Source organism: Talpa occidentalis, unplaced genomic scaffold (genome assembly GCF_014898055.3).
Source record: "Talpa occidentalis isolate TD23 unplaced genomic scaffold, MPIMG_talOcc4v2.1 talOcc4.9, whole genome shotgun sequence".
Classification (NCBI taxonomy): Eukaryota; Metazoa; Chordata; class Mammalia; order Eulipotyphla; family Talpidae; genus Talpa; species Talpa occidentalis.
In genome coordinates this window covers 71,668,401-71,689,590 of record NW_023605305.1, presented here as the reverse complement: position 1 = coordinate 71,689,590, position 21,190 = coordinate 71,668,401, and the positions used below count along the sequence as shown (strand labels likewise).

Below are 21,190 nucleotides of genomic sequence, written 5' to 3'. Positions count from 1 at the left end.
GCTGTGGCACATGGCGTGGGCCGCAAGTGTTCCTCCCAAATGAGGAAGAAGGCAGGGATGTCAGTTGTTCCTCCTCAAGGGCACCCACTGGCAGGCCCCCCAGAAGGGGATGTTCGGAGAGGCACAGGAGAGAAGCAGAGATTTAGCAAAGGACTTGTGTGCACCTGCAGCTGGTCATCTCCCCACAGGTGGCTAGAGAAGTGGAAACTCAGAATGCAAAGCATCTTCTGTGATGCAGAATTGTGAAGGACCCCCCCCACTGACTAGGACACCGAGGGCCTTAAACCTGATGGGGACTTTGGTTCTCACCCCTGTGACTTCTCAGTGATGAGGGGTTTTGTTCCCATCCTTAGTCTTCCCCAGGGAGCTGGGAGGGGAAAGAGTGCAGCCAGAGCTGGTGGGAGATGCCTGGAGGGCATCTGTTTTGCAATCCATCAAGGTCAAGTGACAGACCAGGTTCTTGCCATCACACTTGGGAGCCTGCTGCTCGTGTGGCAGCCTGACTCCCACTGAAGGAGCCAGCGAGGACGGCAAACCAGTAGCATCATTGCCCGGGCCACTTGGAATGCTCCCCTGCCGGGAGGCTGGTCCCTGTTACCCAACTGAGTCTTGTGGGTTCATTACCAAAATAAGGGGAGAAAGAACATGGTTTTCTCAGAGCTAAAATCTTTTCAGCTACAGGAATTTTACCAGATGCCAAAGTTTTAGGTGCAAGGGGAGGTGAATTGGGTGTTTCAGGTCAAGGTTGAGTTTGGAGTGACAGGGAGCTGGTACAGACACAGGTTGCCTGGTCCTCTCTCAAAATTTGGATCTCTGTCTTTTGGTCCAGTTTCTTTTTTCCTTTTTTAAAGATTTATTTATTTTTATACAAGAACTGGGGTACAGACAGATGTGCGGGAGGGTGAGAGGATTCACCTGAGACACAGTAGGGAGCAGAACAGGCAGACTGACGAAATGCACTGCTGAGGGGAGCAGCGGGCGAGACAGGAGAGGTCAGCCGCGCCATGTGGGATTCTCGCCAGCCAGCTGGGACGGAACCCGCGCTGCAGAGGCCGCGGACAGCTTGTGTGCGGCACTTGACCGCCTGCGCCACCAGGGAGCCCCCTCTTCTTTCCTTTTGATTGTTGGTTGTTACCATTGCAACCTTGAGGGACTCCTGACCTCATCCAGAGGTTACGAGAATGACAAGGCCCAGTGACAGACTGGTCCTGCCTGCCACAAGCCGCAACCTGTGACTCTCATGGAAAAAGCAGGTGAAGTGGCAACCCGGGCACCTCACAGATGGGAACGGGGGTGCACACTGCGATTCCTGCACACCTCAGCTTTGAGTGTCTGTAGCGAACACTTTAAAATTCATCATCACAGGAGATATCTCTGGAGCCTTTGGATTATTATAGATATTAAGCTTTTAGTTTCTATTTCTAGTGACTACTTCATCACAAGCCAAACAGCAAAGGAACAGGGCGCAGATTAAAGTAGGGGCAGAACAGGGGTCTTTTCATTCACTGAGATCTGAGAACCAAAGGTCTAGTGGGCTCCCAACTGCTGCGATGGCACCTGTGATCAGGGCCAGTCCTTCTAAAAGCTCCCACAAGGCCAGGCTTGGCAATAGTCACAGGGTGAAAGAGCAGAAGGGAACTTGAGGTGTGAATGAGGGTCGGGTGCCAGGCTTTTTGGAAGATGCCAGACTGGACAGACATGTGTGGGCCTCTGATCGAGTGCCCTGCAGACCAGTGTTTTTCAGGGATTTCTTTAATATTTATTGAGTGGGGAAAGTAAACTGGTTCTTATTAATAAAAATTACATGGAAAAACAGATTTGCCGCTGGCATTGTGAAAATCAAGGTCCTGGGAAAAGCTTGGCAAAACAGAGTCTATGTCTGTGCTTCGGCTTGTCAATTTTCTTTTGCAGTTTTTTAGACAGATCATTTCTGGGATGAATGCTAAAATGCTTGAAAAAGCAGGCAATGGCATGACCCTCGATTTCTTTGTGGAGAGACCATTCTGAACATTACTGTGTGGTTGGGGTGGGGGGTGATCATCTCTCATTTTCAGGTGGCCATCCATGGGTCTTAGGATGGTCCGCACTGGTCTTGAAGTGGGTGGCCTTTGGTCTCAGGGTGATTAAGTGCCAATCTCAAGGGTGGTCACCACCCCTTGGTCTCAGTGTGATCAACCACTGGTCTTGGGGCCTGAGCCACCCATGGTCATCAAGGTGACACCCATGTGTGTGTTCTGCAGGCCTAACAGAGGTGAATGGATGCTGGTGAGGAATGTGTCTAACTTTTCCACTTGAGAGTACTGTCAGTTAGAGGCACCTGGTTGGTTGAGGAAACTGGATAAGTTTGGGTCTTATTTCTGATTTGTCTCTTTGTGCTTTAGTGCCCTTCTGATAGGTACCTGGGAGGGTCACTGCCTGGCCGCCTGGCCAGCTTGGTTCCTGGCTTCCTGATCATGGCAAGGCCCAGGACAGCACTTAACAAGTTTAGCACCCTAGAGTCAGTTCAGTGACCTTCCACCAGGAGGCCTACTAGGGAGGATAACCCAATTTCTGGTATGTAGAGAGACTGCAAACTGTCCCCTGGGCTTTCTCAGGCCAGCGAAGGCTATTCAACAGGTTGGATTCTGAGTCATTGTGAATCTGGATCCTTCCAGAATGATGACCTAGGGCCTTGGGCTATGGTTTAAATGATTCGGAGCCTGGGATGTAAGGATCACTCCAGAGAGGAGTGATCACTCCACTAAACCACATGTCCTGCCCTTAACTGTCACTATATGCCTGGCCTGGTCCAGTGGCCCACCTGGGAGGTATTCTTCTTACCTAGGGCTGAGGATCTGATTCTTTCACCCTGTGTGTCTCTGGCAAGCCTTTCCTACTCCCCAATCCCACCCTTGCCAGCCTCAGTTTTCTCATTTGGAAAGCAAGCAGATGGTTGATATCATTTGGATTTCAGGCATATGTACTCTGGTTCTGAGTGGCCCAGGCTACATATGCTTCTGCAGCAACCACTCAAGGTGTGGGACAACCGATCCCATTTACAGGGAAGTAATTGGAGGCCCAGGAATCTTTGGCACGTTGACTGAGGTCACTTGGCCAGACAGAAATGGTGCCGGGAACCCAGAATGCTGAACTCCTCCAACCATGCTCACCCACTGCTGGCCCGCTATTGATTCCCACACATTTTTGAATGAGTTCCATTAATAAGATAGGTTTGAGACACCAGTCTGCCCCCAAACCACAAACATGGGAAATGTCAGCAGTAGCTTAGAATAACTCTTGTAAATGCTGTCACCCAGGGGGTCAGTGGAAAGGGTGGTCACGTTGTCCCTGCCTCCTTGCCGGTGTTATCTTATAGTGGTCCATCTGTTTTGCAGGTTATTCAGTCACTTGACCTGCTCATTCCCCTCCAGGCACTGCAGGACTGGGGCCCAGGAATGAGTTAGTGTGTGGAGACTACAGGTTTCCCTTGGGCCTCTCCTCTCCTTCCTTCAAGGTCTCGTGACATTATTCCCCTGGATTGAGCCCCCAAAGTTATGGCTCCTGCCCTTACTCTGCCTCCTGGATCCCTTTTTTCAGAAATCCAAGATGCCACCTGTGTCTTCACAGGTCTCCCTCTCCTCCTGGGTCCTTCAAAAACTAGTAGCCCCCTTCATGCTTCCACCCACCAGGAACCCCCGCGTTAGTTTCCTATGGACTACTATAACAAATTACTGTACACAACAGAACTTATTCTCTGACTGGCCTGGAGGTTAAAGTCAAGGTATTGGAAGAGCTGTATTTGCTGTGGGGGCTTCAGGGGAGAACCCCAGGAACCCTGACTGGTCCTAGCTGGTATGTCTAACATGCAGTAGGGAATGCCAGCTTTTCTATTGTTTTGAGAGAATCTGGAAACCTGGTCATTTATGTGAAATCCTCTGCTCCTTAAGTCAGAGCATGAGGTCACCAAGTTGGCAAAGTAAGAAACCCCAGTCTTCAACCCCCAGCAAAAATCAACAATTAGATAGCTATCCACAAACAGCTTGGAGAGAGCTCAGAAGTCCATTGAAGGAACTTCAGCAACACATTAGAACAGTGAAATCTGAGAATAATTATACATAAAAAGGAAAAAAATAGCAACTATATTTTGCCTGCATCATCCCAAATGCCAAGAGGGAACTCCACAGCTAAACAGATCGTCTCTTGCCAGCAATGGGAGAGTGGGGTGAGTGACCAACTTTCCCTGACTTTATGGTTGTTGCATGAAGGACCTACTTTAGTTTTAAACAACCCAGAGACTCTCAAAGCTCAGCTATGTAGAAATTAAAGGAAAAAGGAAGAAGGGCAGGGCCTACCAGTATCTACCACACAATGGGAGTGGCCATGGCTTCCAGTGGTCTGCTCTGTTGATGACCTTAGGAACGTTCCCTGTTGAAACCAGTGGCCATCACAGATGCTGTGGTCCTCCTACAGAATTTATTACTAAGATATTTTACCTACAGGCATTTAATGGTAATGGATACCAGCCATCTGGGTCCTTGCTGCTCCCTCCCTAACTCCCCAACATAGGTTCTGTATGGGCTGCCAATCTTAACCTCTATTACTGTAAATGGCAAACTATCCACCATGATGTATAAGGTCTGGTAAAACCCCTCCAGCTATGCACATACATCTGCCAACCTGACACCCAGCCTCTACTGTCATGTGTGTGCCTGTGGCAAGATGTTGCAGTCACAAGCATACACATTAGCAGTTATGGTCCTGGTAGATTCCAGTGTGCCTGCAGTTGTGCCCAGTCCTCTTAGTTGGTCCTGGCCCTTATCACTACATGTGTGTCTGCAGCTGGCTCTTGTCATTACACAGGCATCTGAAGCTGGTCCCTGCAACTGAGTGTGTGTATACCACTAGCTCTGGCCCCCACTATGTCTGCCCTGGTCCATGGCCACTGGACCTGGAGGCACTGCTGAGGATCCCAGTAGCCCTTGCAGTTGCTGTTGTAGACCCTTTACAGTACTTGCACAGGACTATACAGTTGTTGATTTTGTGGACCCTAACAGTTTGAGCCACTGACTCATCATGCTCCCACCCCACCACCAACCCAGAACCATTACATATCCCCATACTTGGTACCTTGCCCCACTAGATCTGGAGTCACAGTATGCACTACAATACCTCTAGCCACAGATGAAGGTAATTTCTAACTGAAGCCCAGTCCATGAAGTCTGGAATGTGCAGATACCTGTGCCAGGCTAAAGAATCATGACGAATCATGGCAACATAACACCACCAAAAGTCACAGTAAATTCCCAGTAGCTGACCCCAAAGAATTAGAGATATGTAAATTGCCTGGCAAAGAATTCAATTCTAAAGATGCTCAGGGAGCTACAAGAGCACTTGGCTATGCAATATGACAAAATCAGGAAAATAGTAAATGAGAAGTTCAATAGAAATAGTGAACATATGAAAGAACCAAACAGAATTTTTGGAGCTGAACTGAACTGAGTATTTCAGTAAAGAGCGTTGACAGCAGACTGAGCGAAAGAGAAGAAAGAATCAGTGGACTTGAAGATAGGTCATTTGAAATGATACAGTTAGAGAAACAAAAAATAAAGCATAATGAAAAGGGGGGGAAGCCTATGGAAAATCAATAAAAGAAGAAATCAGTAAATCACGAGTTTCAGAAGAAGAGAGGGAGTAAGGGCAGAGGACTTATTTTCAGAAATAATGGTTAAGAACTTTCTAAACCTGGGGAGAGATTTATACATCCAAGTTTATGAAGCTAATAGAGCACCCTGAAATTTCCATCCAAAAGAATTTTCTTGAAGACATATTTTAATAAAACTGTTTAAAATCAAAAGACAAAAAATAATTTTATTTTTTCAATGGTACTTTATTTTTATTTTTTATAATTTATTTATTTATATATTTTTACATTGCTGTTCATTTTTGTACACTGATTTCTCCTCTCAGCTGTTGTCCGCATAAATTAGTACCACCAAGACACCTGTGAACCATCACCATAGTTTTTTATGCTCTTCTCTCCCATTTTGATACTTTTCCCTCCCTCTCCCCTGACAAATGTCTCCAATTTATAGTTTGACTGCTAGTTTTGTCTTTTTTCTCCCCTGATCCCTTGTATGGTTTCTCTGTTCCTCCTATAAGTGAAATCATCTTATATTTTTCTTTTTCTTTCTGACTTATTTCACTGCGCATAATCCCTTCCAGCTCCATCCATGTTGCTGCGAATGGCATGATTTTCTTTTTTCATTGCTGAGTAGTATTTCATTGTGTGTGTGTGTATATATATATATATATATATATACACCACATCTTCTTGATATAGTCATTGTTTTCAAACAATCAGGTTGTTTCCATATTTTAGCTATTGTAAATAGTGTTGTGATGAACGTAGGAGTGCAAGTATCCTTTTAAATTAATGTTTTTGTGTCCTTTGGGCAGATTTCTTTTTTTTTTTTCTCTCTCTTTTTTTTAAATTTCATTTTTATATTCTCCATACAATTGCAACCCCCTTATTTTAACCCCAATCCCGCCTTTCCCCACCCCCCCCCCATAGTGTGTCTCTGGTTCATAGTTGTTTGTTGATTTTAATTTTTTCTTTCTTATAGTTATTCTTTTTCCTGGTCCCTTATTTAGGTTTTCTAGATTCCTGCTATGAGTGAGACCATCCAGTATTTTTCTTTTTCTTTCTGGCTTATTTCGCTGAGCATGATCCCTTCCAGCTCCATCCATGTTGCTGCAAATTGCATGTGTTTATCTTTTTTGATTGCTGAGTAATGTTCCATTGTGTATATGTACCACATCTTCTTGATCCAGTCATCTATGTTTGGGCATTTGGGTTGTTTCCAAAGCTTAGCTATTGTAAATAGTGCTGCTATAAACATAGGGGTGCAGGTGCTCTTTGGAATTAGTTTCTGTGTCCTCTGGGTAAATACATAGGAGTGGAGTTGCTGGATCATGTGGAAGCTCTATCTTTAGTAGGTTGAGAAATCTCCACACAGCTTTCCATAGTGGTTGGACCAGTTTGCACTCCCACCAGCAGTGCAGGAGAGTTCCTTTTTCTCCACATCCTCGCCAACATTTGTTGTTGCTAGTTTTTTTAATATGTGCCATTCTCACTGGTGTGAGATGGTATCTCATTGTAGTTTTGATTTGCATTTCCCTGATTACAATTGATGCTAAACATTTTTTCATATGCCTGTTGGCCATTTGTATTTCCTCTTTGAAGAAGTTTCTTTTTAGCTCTTCTGCCCATTTTTTGACTGGATTATTTTCTTTGTTCTTGTTGAGTCTCATCAGCTCTTTGTAGATTTTTGTGATCAGTCCTTTAGCATTAGTGTTGTGTGCAAAAATGTTCTTCCAGTCGGTGGGGTTTCTCTTTGTTTTGGTTATTGTCTCTTTTTCTGTGCAGAAGCTCTTTAATTTGATGTAGTCCCAGCTGTTTATCTTTGCCTTCACTATCACTGCTTTGGGTGATGTGTCTGTAAAGATGTCTTCGAGGTGCATGTCATGTAATGTTTCGCCTACATTTCCTTCTATATAGTTTATGGTTTCAGGTCTTATGTCTAGTTCTTTAATCCATTTTGAGTTGGTTTGTGTGCATGGTGTGAGGTAGTAGTCAAGTTTCATTCTTTTGCATGTAGCAATTGGGTAGATTTCTAAGAGTGGAATTGCTGGGTCACGTGGTAGCTCCATTTTCAGTAATTTGATGATCCTCCACTTGACTTTCCATAGCTAATGACTAGCTGTTCAGTTGCTGTGGAGTCAGGGCTGGTGACCAGCACGGCTAAGGGGTAGATGGTGGGGCCATGGGAACTGTGGCCAGCTACAGTGCTGCATGCTCCAGCTTTAGCCTCATTGTAGTTTGAGCTTGTGTTTTCCAAGGAAAGCTGGAATTTCAGTTTTGAAACATGGAATCTCATTTTGAGTGTTGGGTTCAGAACTTTAAAAATACTAGTTAGGTCAAACTGCACAAGCACTAGTCAACCTCTTGACTAATAGTTTTGACTTTTGTTTTGGATTTGGGTTCCTGGAGGCAGCCCAGGCAGAAAGAGCCCCTTCTCTAGTCTCGACCCCAGCCAGTGCTCTGGGCCTCAGTGACTAGAAGTGGAGGCACTGGACAGATGGGGCCCTTAGAGCTACCTGTCCCTGCCCTCCCAGGCTCAGTGTTCAGACCTAAATCCTGGCTGGGGGCCTGAACCTGGTCATCTGGGGCGCTCCATGCTGCTCCCCCTCCTCGGTTTGAGCGAGCAAGATTTCAACCATCTCATCTCTGTTCCACAGGCTGGCCTGATCCGTGTGGCGGAGGAAGAGTTCTTCATTGAGCCCCTGGAGAAGGGACTGGCAACAGAGGAAGCTGAGCAGGGCCGTGTGCATGTGGTGTACCGCCGGCTGCCCACTTCTAAACCTCTCCCTCTGGGGGGCCCACAGACCCTGGACACGGGTAAGGCTGTTGCATGTGGGTGGGCTGCATGGTGAGTCCTCAATGTACCCCTGGGGAGTCCAGGCATCCTTCTGCAAGCCTGGGCCCAGATTGAGGCTGAACCCTATCCTAGCTGACCTCATGGTACAGTAGGGGTGTTGTGGTGCTCAGGGGGGCAGGGGTCTCTGCTGTCTGTGCACGTGGGCCACAAGTCTGCAGGTCTAGGGCTTTCACAGTGGGCAGTGCATGCTGTCAGAGGAGCTACCTTCTGCAGCCCAAGGGTAGGCAAGTGTCAGGGAGCAGGGGAAACTCATACCAGTCCTGCACCTCCAACTAGAGTCCTATGCCTGTGTTTGAGCCTGTGCCATTGAAGATAACATCTATTTGTATCCCAACCCATAGCTCTTGTCTCCTAGCCTCTGTGCGCTTATCTGCTGCAGAGGTGCCCACCCTCCCTCGCTGCTCAGGGAAAGGTCGGTGCGGTTCTGCCCCTCCCAGAAGCCAGCCAGCTACTGGGAGAGGGGGGGAATTGCACCATAAAGACCTGGGGGTGGTGCTCCCAGCAGCCTGTGCACAAGCTCTGGGTCTGGGAGTCTGGAAGGAGCTGCTTGGCGGGCATGGTGACAGCCCCTAGCAGCAGCCTTTCAGAACCCTCCTGGTGGAAGCGCCACCCCAAACCTCCCCAGCATTCTTAGAAACTCATATGCTCGGTTGCATCAAGGTCAGGTAGTTGGGGTTGCACCATGGTCCTAGCAGGCCTCATTGTCTCCAGGACCCCAAAGTGTGGATGAGGTCACCTCCCTGCACTTGGCTCTTGCTGGGTGGGGAGGCAGCTGTGAGGTGAGCCCTCAGGCTCTACCTGGGCCCCTGGCTGTGGATAGCAACAGGAGGTGGGCGACAGACAAGCATGGAAGCCTGGATTTGTTTATAGTGAGTCTCTGAAGGCCCCACTGGGCCAGCCCACCTAAGCTATGATTTATCAGGACACCCCAAGCAGCTCTGGCTCATTTATTTTAGGTCTCTCTAATTTCCAGACTTGACAGATAAATTGGGTGCAGTCTGGCAGGGCACCATTCTAATTTCAAGAGGTGTGTCAGATGCCTTTGCAAAGAATAGTTCTGTCAGAAAGCCCAGCATTCTCCAGAGCCAATCAATACTCCTGGTGGGTCCTTCTTCCCAGGTGATGAATTATAATCCATTCAATAGCCAGATCACAGGCGCTGCCCACCCACCTTGCTCGGCTTCAGTTCCTTCCACCTCTTTCCCACCCTTGGACTTCCATGCAGGGGAAGGAATGGAAAGCAACCCCATCGCATGCAGGTAGGAGTGAAAACAGGACAGGCAAAGTGAGCCTTGTCCTTATTCCTCACTAGCTAGAGTTCCTGGGCAAGTTTGGGGCTCTGGCCTCTGCTTTCTTTTTTGGTTATTGGAATTAGAAATGCCTGTGTTTCATATCTAAGAGATGAGGGCCTGACTACTTTGTAAATTGCTTGGTGCTTCTTGGCCTCCACTGGAAGGTACAGGTTGATTCCAGGGCCCCTGTGTGGGCTGGTTGAGGTGGAGTCTGCTGCCAGGTGCCCTGACCATGTCTCTGATCCCAAATTCCATGTGGTGCCTGGCTTCCTGAACATGGCAGCCCTCTCCTATGACTCAGTCAGCCTTGCCTTATTTTCCCGGTTTCTGCTGGTATTCTGGCATCTTCTGTGGAATCCTTTCCTCCATCCTTTGATCCATGCATCTTTGGTGGGAGCTTGAAAATTCAACATAGGAAAGGAATTTCAAACTCAGAATAAGTCTAGAAACCATTGGCCTTAGAAGATGCTGGGGAAGGCCATCTGCACAGGTCATGGGCTGAGGTTGCCCTAAATGATGGGGGAGGGAGAGGGAACCCATCGCAGGCTGTGGGCTGCAGGCTGTAGGTCCAGAACACAAGTCCAGGATCTGGGGCCAAGCTCTCTTTCCATGACACGCCTACCCAGGGTCAGCATGACACTGTGCGAGAACATTTCTCCCTGGATGTGCCTGAATGTTCTTGATCAGCCCAGGACTAAGACCCACTGGCTGGCTGGAGGGAGTCCAGACACATTTTATGCCGGCTGAGGGCCTGAGGTGACCTCAGACAGTCCAGCTTTCCATCAGCCTGGGCTTTGTCAGGGCCACTGGTTTTAGCTGAGATATGTGAAGGCAGGGTCCTTGATTGGGCCTGCTTGCTTCATGCAAGAGGATACAGCCCTCTGGGCACAGAACCCTAGGACCTCTGTGCAAAGGCTTTGGGGGGAGGGTGTGTGTGTGTATGTGTGTGTGTAAGCTAGGAAACTCTTCTGGTGAATTCTGATGAGAACCCTGACATCAATGTGGCGCAGGTGGGAGCACATAGGGGGCACTGATTGAGGACTTCCTTTTGTGCTTCCAGCGCAACTTCTGGAAGCAGATTGAGATGCCTTGGCAATTTGCTATTGATGAGAAGTAGATATGATGGGTCCTGTGTGGTTGGGGATACACCTCTGGAGTTGGGTCTCCTAGCATGTTTCCCTATTTACCCTTAGCAACCAACAGGCTTTCTGGGGTGATTTGGGGGGTTCTCACTAAGTCTCAGAGCGTTGTTGTCACTCATTGTCTCTGTCATTCAGGTTGGGTGCTGGAGCGCAGATTGCCCAGGGAAACTGATGGAAAGTGAAGGTTTACCATATCTCCTGCAGACTCAGGCCAGGCACTGAGATGTGCGCTGGGCAGCTCTGCACACGGTAGCATTGCCCTCGGCCTTGGAGGGGGCTTTACAGTGGGTGAGGTTTGAGGGGGAAGGAGGACTTTTTTCCTCCTGACTGGCCTTAGAGGTGTTGCAGGCGCTTCTCTGCTTAGCTCTGCTTAGACTGGGTGCCTAGCTGAAGCGGGAGAGTAGAGGTCTGAGGTCAGGATTGCCTTTTAGGGAGAGGTAATGGAGGGGGTCTCAGGACTTCTTGGGTTGGGTCTTTCTCAGGTTCTGGAGTGCTGTTCTCTGCCCTCCCTAGAGCCAGTCTTGTGTCTAGGGAAGTATGTTGATGGGTGACAATGTGTGACATGGGCCTCTCTGTATTGGTGTGTATGATTTATGTGTGTGAATATGTGTGTGTGCGTGTTTGTTTGCACTGAGACACATACATGACCAGAGCCTCACCCCAAGTTCCAGCTTGTACATGAGCCCTGCCCTGGCTGCCATTTGTCAGCCTATTTTGGGGTTAGGAGGGGGAGCCAGGCAGCTGGGTGAGGGACAAGGCCTTTAGCCCCGACTGGATGCCTGCTCAGAGCGTGCTCTGGTGATCCAAAGCTGTCACTTCTCTCAGTCACAGGCTTCCACAGCACGTTACACCATCTGAGTGGCTGGAAACAGCAGCAGTTTTTTCTCCACAGTTCTGGAGGGCAGAAGTTTGATATGAATGTCACCGGGCTGAAATGACTGTCAGCAGGGCCGCGCTCTTTCATGAGGCTCAAGGGAAAATACATTGCTTGCTTCTCCCAGCTTCTGGCAGCTGCTGGTATGCCTGGTTTGCAGCCCCTTTGCTCCAGTCTCTGCTCTATGGCATCACCTTCTTCATTTCTGTGCGTATGTCAGTCTCCCTTTACCTTGATGTTGCATTTAGGGCTCACCATGATGGTCCAGGATCATTTCCTCATCTCTAGATCCATAATCTAATATGTGCACAGTCATTTTGCCATATTAGGTACCATTCGCAGTCTCGGGGATTAGAACCTGCTATCTTTGAGGGCCCCTGTTCAGTCCACTCGGGAAGTGAATCAATGTCCCACTGGCTGGGCAGTGAATGGTGTATATGTGCAGAGAGGCAGTGCTGCTGGCACCCGTCACTCCCCAGGGGACAGTGCTCAGCCACGGCCCAGGCAGGTTTCTCACCCTGTTGTTTCTGCTTGGCCATCTGGCATGTGGCATGGGGAGTTGTCTGTTGTGCACACCCTGGTGCAATTTCAGTCGGACTGTGAGGTCTGAGGAGGCTGGACAGAGCTGTGCCTGGGCTGACCCTAACACAGAGAAGTCAGCCTTGATGTTGGCGCCAAGGCCTTGGCTGTCTGACAGAGGCTGTGCTTGGGATTCTGGGAAGGTACCCAGGCAGTGGGAACCATTCCTGGGTCACGTGCTGGGCATGTCATCTGGTACCATTTGCAGAAAGTCCTGCAAGCCCATCAGAGGCCTGTGGGGCCCGACAGGTACTGCCAATGAAGATGGTGGTGGAGGAGAAGGAAAATAACTATCTCCACCCTTGGCCTGGCTTTCACTTTCCTGCTTTTGATATAAAAATGGACACAGAGTATGTCTCTGCTAAAAGAAAAGCCGTAGGGCAAGAAATGTGGTAGCACGTCATTCGGCCCTGGCCTCACTGTGGGAAGGGAGCCCCTCCTCAGTGCCCCTGCCGCACACCTGGTAGGAGTGTGGGCCTGAGGCAGCCGATCCTCTTACTGTCAAGAAGCAGAACTTTTATGTGAACTGTCCTGATTTTGAAATGTTGTTTCCAATTTCTGTATAAGCAGAACAGAGGAAACAAAACCCACTCCCCCTTTGGCTGCCTGTGCTGTAGGGGACGCAGAGGGTCCTCTGCTTTCTCGCTCTCCTAGGCCTCATGCAGCCCCCAGGGCAAGGCTTGGGGCAGAGAAGGGATAGTGAGCACCTGCTAAGCAGGTACTTCCCATCCTGCCTTGCCTGGCCTTGCATTGGGACCTGGCTGAAGGAAAAGAAACCAGACAGCTCAGTGCCTGTGACCTTGGCTCCCTCCTCCTTTGAAGCAGCCAGTGCCAAGCCTCTGCCCACTGCTGTCAGGCTGCCACATCCTCCCTGGCAGGCAGAGGAGGCATGCTACCCTCGGGAGCTCTCTGCCTTGCTGCTGCCAAGGAAAGCCTGCTAGGAAAGAAAAGAACAAGGCCTGGTGTCTCATGGCTCCTCTGCTACCCTAGTGTGGCTGGCTTTGAAGTTGCTACCCAGTGGCCATAGCCCTTCCTCCTCCTGACCTGCTGTATGTCTCCATTGCATGGCCTTGAACAGGGTAGGAGTTTTCTGGGCTGCTGAAGATCCGATGTGTGGTGGGCTCAGGAGTATAGCTCCCGGAAGGTGTGTGAGGCCAAGAGATGGAGGGAGAGAGCTCATTTTGGGAGCATTTGGGGGCTGTAGCCTCAAATGTTCTGGATCCACATAGCATCCTGTGGGTGGTGGACAGACCCAGCAGGAAAGGACCTTAACAGATAGCTTTGTGTTTTAGTTAGCTAGATTAGAGGCTGTTGGGGTGATCAGAGCAATGCTGTGGGGAGAGACTGAGCCCCTGTGGGGCCAATTCATAGTTGGGAAGTGGACTGGACTCCATTTGATGGCAGGTAGATCACCAGACCTTGGTGATGCAGTGGGTGAGAGGGAGAAGGGTGAGGCATGGTGGGCAGAGGCAGGGATCACACACAGAATTGTTAATGCTAGCAGCTAGAAGGGGAGGCCTTCTGCCCTGTAGTGGTTGATGCTTGCCTGTGTTTCTTATTTCCCTATAACAAGTTACCACAAACTTAGTGACTTGAAACAACAAAGGTCTCTGACAATTCTGGAGTTTAGGCCCAAAATAGGCCCTAAGGTGTCAGCAGGGTTGTTTCCCTTCAGAAACTCTGGGGGAGCATCCTTCCTTACTTCTCCCAGCGTGTGGTGGCTGCCAGCAACCCTTGGCTTGTGGCTCTGTCACTCCACTCTCTGCTCTGTGGCCACAGCGCCTTCTCTGCTATGGTCTAATCTCCCTCGGCCCCCTCTTGGCAGGACAAGTGATTGGGATGTATGGCCCACTTGGAGAGCCCAGGAGAATCTTCGTTCTCAAGATCCTTAACTCAGTCAGTTCTGAAGATTAGGAAGTGGACACCCTGAGGGGGTTGGGGGGTATGATTCAGCCTTCATGATTTCTAAGTGTTGACGCCTGAGGACCTGATGGAAAGAGGAGAGCCCCTTCACTGGCTTTGTACCCTGAGCCCCAGGCCTGGCCAGACTCCAAGTGCCAGTGCCCCTGTCTGTGTCCACAGCTCATGCATTCCTGAACTGTTCACCAGAGTCAAGGCCTGGCCAAGCCCTCTCAGAGAGTGACCTCGGGTCTCAGCTGAGTTGCACCTGAAAGCCAGAGCACCTCAGTGCTCCAGTCCCAGGGTCCTCAGCTACTCCTCTGCATTCTGTCCTGGCTGTGCCTGCAGTGTAGGGACTAGAGGAAGCCCATGAAGAGGTACTGATTGTGAAACCCCAGGCAACTGGCCAGGCTCTGGAAAGTGTTTCAGAGCTGAGCACACCCTTGGCTGAGGCCTCCACAATCCTGCTTTGCAGCCATCCCCTGGACAGCTGTTGAAGATGCCAGTGTGGTGACGTGGCCCCAGACTGGGAGGGGTTGGTGGCCTGGCATGGGGACAGCTGAGGCTGCACATTCTCTGAGGCCTGCAGTTAGACTCGGGAGAGTGTCCCAGAGTTGTCTTCTGAATTGGGGGCTGTTTTGCCTGAAGCCTGCGGCTTAGGAGCCTTGCCCAGTAGGCTGTGAAGCAGAGGCAATGCCTGCAGCCAGCACAGTCCACCTCAGCCCCCAGTGGAGACTTACCAGGCATGCCCCCTTGGACAGACACTCCTCCTGGCTGTGCTGATAGCCCTCGAAAGAGTTCCTCTCCTCAGATATAAACTTAGCTGTCCTGAGTCTCAGGCCTGCCCTCCCCCTCCCTCTTGTCTCAAGTGTTTAGGGGCTGGTTTAGGTGTGGAGTTGGCCAACGGCACATGGCCCAGGAAGGACCTGCTCTTTAGTAGAACATTCTTTAATGAACAGATGACAGGTGTAGACAGGACATGGCAGCCTTGGTCTCAGGCTGGCCGAAGCCCCAATTCATGTGAAGACAGTTCTCAGACTTGGGCCTCTGGTTCTCAGAGGAGCCACCTTAGTGATTGGCAGCAGACCCAGCACTGTGGGGAGGGGCAGTTTGGTGTAGGGGTTGAGTATGCCCACCAGACTAGCTTACCCAAAACTGCCATGTCTCGGTTTCCTCATCTCTAAAATGGGTGTAAATGTTTCAGTGGATGCGAGAATTAGATAAACGAGTCCTCTCCTTGGAACAGTGCTTGCTCCATGCTTACTGTTAACATCCTTGCATTCTGACTGTTTACCTTGGGCCCAAAGTCCTCTCTACCTTGCCACCCCTTCCCCACAGTACTCTCTTCTGGAGACATAATTAATTGATGCTTTTTCTTTCCTTCCCTTGGATTTGTATCATTAATGTTCCCCAAAGTCCTTTCAGTTGACACATGGGAGCCACACCTGGCACCTGTTCTGTGCATATCTGAAGTTTAATTAGCATGAGCATTGGGCTTGGGTTCTGGCTCTTGAGTTCTGCTGGCCTGATCTTTGCAGGTTGCTGTGCACAGGGAGGATTCTGGGAGAGACATGATGTCTTCAGAGACAACTTTGCATGGCCCTGCCCTTTGTGTTTCAAATGGGGGTTTCAGGGGCTAAAGCAGCAGGCACCCCCATGGGACACTGTGAAAGAGAGGTCTTGCATGTGCGTGCTGTGTCTACATGATAGGGGACACGGGGACAGGTGTCCTGTGGCAGGTGCCTCTCGGACATGCAGAGGGGCCTGATGGCAGGTGTATAGACCCCAACCTCAAGGTGGTGGCACTTCGGGTACTGCTCCATGGACTCTGAAGGGGACAGAAGGCTAGTCCCCGGAAGCAGTGAGTCAGGGCCTGCTCTAGAAACTGGATTTAGGCCTGAGGTCCCAACTCTGCTGATACACCAGCTGAAGCCTCTGACCACAGGCCTCATTTTCTCTCAGAATTCTCTGCAGGTAGGCAAACACTTCAGCCAGTTCTAAGCCTGAAGTGTTTTCTATAAAAATTTCCAATTTTCCTTGACCCATTTCTCTTTGAAATTAATACCAACATGTGCCATGCACTTGGCCCTGAAGCAGCTTAGTGCTGGAAAAGGTCACAAAATTAGGTGGAAAAGTTAGTGTTGGGCTCTCCCTCCAACTCCCACGCTCGGGCTGTTATTTTCTCTCCCTCCGTCTTGCTCTTGTAAACACATATGCACATGCTTGGAACTTGGTTGGATTTTTGAGTGTGGTGTCTCTCTGGAGTTCTTGACTAGGCTCCACTGGCCTGGGTTCACCCTGGGGTGTGGCCCCACTGGGAGCAAAGCCTCAGGGAGTCTCCTGGAGTTGACTGGAAAACCTGAGGTGGAGTCCAGCCAGGGCACTTCCTGTGGAGTGTCCAGGTGGGGTGAGAGGGCTCAGATGAGAGCTGGCAAGATGGAATAGGGTTTGGAGGAACCAGGGGCCAGGACCTGGTGGAAGAGATTACCTGGGAGCTGGTCTTTATTGGGAGGGTAGGGGGTGAGCACCTGTCAGTGCTTCCTAACCATCAAAGGAATAACAACCGAGGCTCACAGAAGGCACCTTGCCTACTGCCACACATTTGTCCTCTCATTCACTCACTTGTTCATCTATCCATTCGTTCATTCATTCATTCATTCAGTGTCTTATGGGGCAGCCACCTTGTGTCTGTCCTGGACTGGATTGGGAGCTAGGGAGCCAGATGATCCTTGTTTTTCTGGAACCCTTTGGACAGGGTGGGGGTGAGGGGCAGGACACAATAAACATATACTGCAGGATGGAGTAACTTGAGGAACAAAGTAAATCTGGGAAGAGGGTAGTGAAAGAGGGCAGGTAAGAGAAGGTATTGCTCCTGGCTGGTGGGAAGGCCCAGCCCTAGGAGACTGCTGCAGACAGAGGGAGGAAGCTACAGAACCCTGAGGTGGGAGTTATCTCAGTGTGACCTAAGGACCCAAAGAAGACACTGTGTATGGATCTGAGGGAATAGGACCGTGGAAGGCTCTGGGCCTGGGGAGGTGGGGCAGGCCTTGATAATGAGGAGTCATGGTATGAGGAGGGGTTTGGTTCTCTAGACAGTGGGAAGTCTCGGCAGGTTCTCAGTGGAGACAGTGACAGCAGGGAGGGACTCTCGGTCATCCCCATGACCCATGACAGGTATTGGGAGAACAAGTTCAGTGTACACTGAGAGATAGAACCCACAGGACCTGTGTGAGGGAAGGGATCAAGATCAGTGACAACTGGCTTTCACAAGGCCTGAGCTATGGGGAACATGGTGGGTGACTGTGATACTGACTGAGCTGGGACACAGGGGAGGAGTATTGGGTCAGGGGGCCAGACCAAGTGCAGAGGCCAGAACGGTGACCCGTCCATCTCACTTTAGAAACATACCCATTCCATTGCTCCTTGATGCCTTGACTCAGAGGAAGGGTCTTCCCAAGAGAGATGGTGCTGGCCACAGGCCAAACCACTGGGGCGGGGGGATAGGGCTACCACACCTACCCTCATAGGCGGGCAGGCTCTAGGAATGCTCAGGTCCTCTTGGTCCAGAAGCAGAGGCCCTGCTCTGTGGGAACAGGTTGCCAAGACACTATAACATGCAGAGTTTCTCTCTCTCTCTCTCTCTCTCTCTCTCTCTCTCTCTCTCTGTCTCTCTCTCTCTCTCTGTGTGTGTATGTGTGTGTATCCTTGCCTCTCTGGCAGGCTAAGGCCTCCTTCTCTAGCCTGCCACTTGAGGGAGGGGCCTCTGACCTACTCTGGTGGAGGGAGACACAGGAGAGCTTGCAGGGCAGGCTGTCCACTCAGGTGGCCTGGGGTCAGAACTGACCAGCTGCCCACACAGTTGCTGCCCAGGATGGCTGTAATACAGTTGCCCTTCGTGCAACCTTGTTTGAAATTTGGGTTTGGGGACATCCTGGTAGGGGTCTGGGTTCCTTTCCTATGAACAGGTGCCTGTTACTGGTCCTGTAGGCCTCAGCCTCAGCCAGCCTCGAGCCTAGGGTTCCGTGTTGAGTGATGGAGCAAGTTATAGAATCCAAGCCCATGGCAAACTCAAGGCTTGGTTTCTCACAGAGGCTTCTGGTGTCTCCACGTCCTCACCAGCACAGGGGCTTTGCTGGCTGATATTTTGCTGATCTAGCAGTGAAGCTGGGTTTCTTCTTGTTGTAATTGTGCTTCTCTAATTGCTAGAGACAATGAAAAAACTGTGTGTAATTATTTTGTATGTCTCTTCTTCCTGTTTTAATCCTTGACCCTTTATCTCCTGGGGTCTTATATATTGGGCTAATAAGCCATTTATCTGTTTTAGGTATTGATTTTCTGTCACGTTTGATGCAAGTCTTTCCCTAGGCTGTAGTTCCCTTTTCCTTTTCAGTTTTGTTAGTTTTCATTGCACAAAACCCAATCTTTCCGTAGCCCAGTCTGTGGATGATTCTTCTTCCCCTGGAGCCATATCAATGACTCGGGGACATGTTCACTGAAGATGTGCACAGGAGACACCCTCTGAGTCCTGTGTCATTTAGGCACAGCAGGGGCCCCGGAGCACTGCTGTAAGAGCAACAGGAGTAACAGGGCGCAGACACAGCACTGGCTGAGGGCTTGCCTGCGCAGGTACTCACCAGAGTGCTGCAGTCACATGGTCTCATGTGGCAGAACCACATTCTCATCCAGGCTCACCCAAGGTCAAAGGGGAGCCAGAACTGTAGCTCCCAGCCAGACACTTTATATCCCCACCTCTGCCCCACCTCAGTCCTGCAGGCCAAAGGAGGTGATGTTAGTAGAATCATCATTGTGGGAGTACAGGCCTGGAAAAGTCTCTATGTGTCTGACTTTTTTTTCAAGGTTTCTGTCTAGATCTCTCTGGACTCAGCTTTGGGATGGATAAAAATGCCATCTGTGGCTTCCTGGCTGGGGGAAATGCTGCCCAGGGTCTGTAACCTTTCTTTGGCTGACTTCAGGGACTTCTGGGGCCTGCCTGTAGTCAACTCCTTTGCCCTCAGTGCTTTGACAGTTCACAGACCATGGTGAGGTGAGGGACAAATGGATTTGGCAGGGTATGAGGAGCCAACAAAAATGCTAGGAGCAGGGTCCCCAACATGGGGTCTGGGGAACTAAGGGCTACCCAGATCCCAGATAAGAATCCCCAGTGGGGAGTGGGACTCAGGCGGTCCAGTTGACTGGGGACCAGTCCAGACCGGTACAGTTGGAGGGCATCCTTGGGCCTCAGGTTAGGGACAAGGGGAGTGATGTCCTGCCTGACCTACATGCCCAGCCCAGAACCACAGTTGTGGGCAGTCACAGGCTAGCTATACATGGAGGCCTGTGCCCAGTGCCTGGGCTCGGGAGGAACAGAGCAGTGACACTGACCATAGATAATGGCAGATCTCTGCCGGTAGAGACTGGACAGGCAGTGTAGGCAGAGAACGGCTGGGCATGGGTTCTCATATGGCGTCAGCTGCAGGAGGGCTTCTGATTTCTCAGAAGCAGCTAAAACTCACAATTTTACACTAAATCTCTTCATTTTTCAAATGTTGTTAGTTAATTCCAAATTTTCACAAGCCGTGTATGGGCCAAGCAGCTCTTGGGTGTCTGCAGCAGGGGAGGAGTCATGGGTGTCTTTACTGCACAGGAATTGAGCCCACAGCCTTCCCAGGGCAGCTGGGACTGAGCTCTGGACGTGGCCAGCACTCGCTTGAGCTGAAGTGCACTTCAGAGGAATTTTTATTTTTATTTCAGTAATGTCATGAGAGACCATTCCAGCAATTTCATCTCTGTGAGGAGAGATCTGCGGTCGTGGTGTTTTTCTTGGAGGCCAGTGAGGAAGGCCATCTGCAGAGCATTAGCAGGAGGGGATGAGGGTGGAGGAGAGAGGCTTTGTCCAGGCCTCCAGACAGAGCCTTGGGTGGGGCTTGTTTTGGATCAGCCCCCAGATCTCTGAAAATGGCCCCCAGCCCATGCAACACTGGGATGGCCCCACCCCAGTGCTGCGTCAAATGGGCTGGAGTAGATAGGACCGGTCCACTGCTGATTTTGAGTCCCACAGACCTGAGGTTTTGCTTCCTCAGGCCCCCGAATTCCTGGCCGGCCAGGATGCTCGTCCATTCCAAAATCCCTGCAGCTTGGGGAGAAAATGGTCCATTGGTGCAAGAGGTGCAAGAGGCTCCTGGTTAGATGACCAAGTTCCTTCGTTTTGGACTGTGTCTCAGGAGCCACTTACATTCTTGGTCTTTGTAAGACCAGATAAGACAAAACAAACCGTGGCCTTGTCCCAGGTGGCATACAGAATCTTCACAAGCCTTGGAGAAGAGGCTAGCCCCACTAAAATAACCTTGGGGCACCTGGGAAACCTCAGTTTGGGCCCTTGGCAACAGAGACTCTGTGAGACAAGGCCTGACTCCCTGTGTTTGGAGTCTGCAGCACCTGAAATATGAGGGTGCTCCATAAGAGTTCTGTCCACCCAAGTGTGTAGGGTCAACTTTACCCTGTTTACTGGTCCCTGCTGTGGCCCAATCTCAGTTTCCATATGTAAAATTAGGAGCATTGGATTAAATCCAGGCTTCATCCCAGTGGCTGCTAGGCTGTATTCCCACAGCCTTCCCTCCCACCCCGCAGCCCATGTTTTATTTGATTCACACAGTGTTTTCAAAAATCATGAGCGTGCATGTAAAATTTGCAAAACCTCAATTTCCAGCTCCTCAGAAAAGCAACATTTAGCAGGAGAGGCCATATCTCTTCTAGGTGGGGTGCATGCAGTCCCTCCCTGGTTGTTTCCTGGTTGGCCTACCCACTCATCTGGGCTCAACAAGGTTGGCTTCCGGTGGGTGTATACTTGCATGTCCACTCTCTTTTACACACATTTGTGCACAGAGCAGACTCAGCTGCAGTTTCATGGAATGAACTGTGGAGGCCTGA

General features: G+C 50.2%; 1 protein-coding gene across 2 annotated transcripts in view; it reads left to right on the top strand.

The window, feature by feature from the left end:
* The window catches only part of ADAMTS2 (ADAM metallopeptidase with thrombospondin type 1 motif 2), a 217,518-nt gene that overhangs the window by 70,321 nt on the left and 126,007 nt on the right, over positions 1-21,190 (top strand). For both annotated transcript variants that reach the window (XM_037500625.2, XM_037500623.2), the window contains exon 2: positions 8,278-8,437. In XM_037500625.2, coding sequence (XP_037356522.1) covers positions 8,278-8,437 — 160 coding nt within the window. The remainder of the gene's footprint in view (positions 1-8,277; positions 8,438-21,190) is intronic.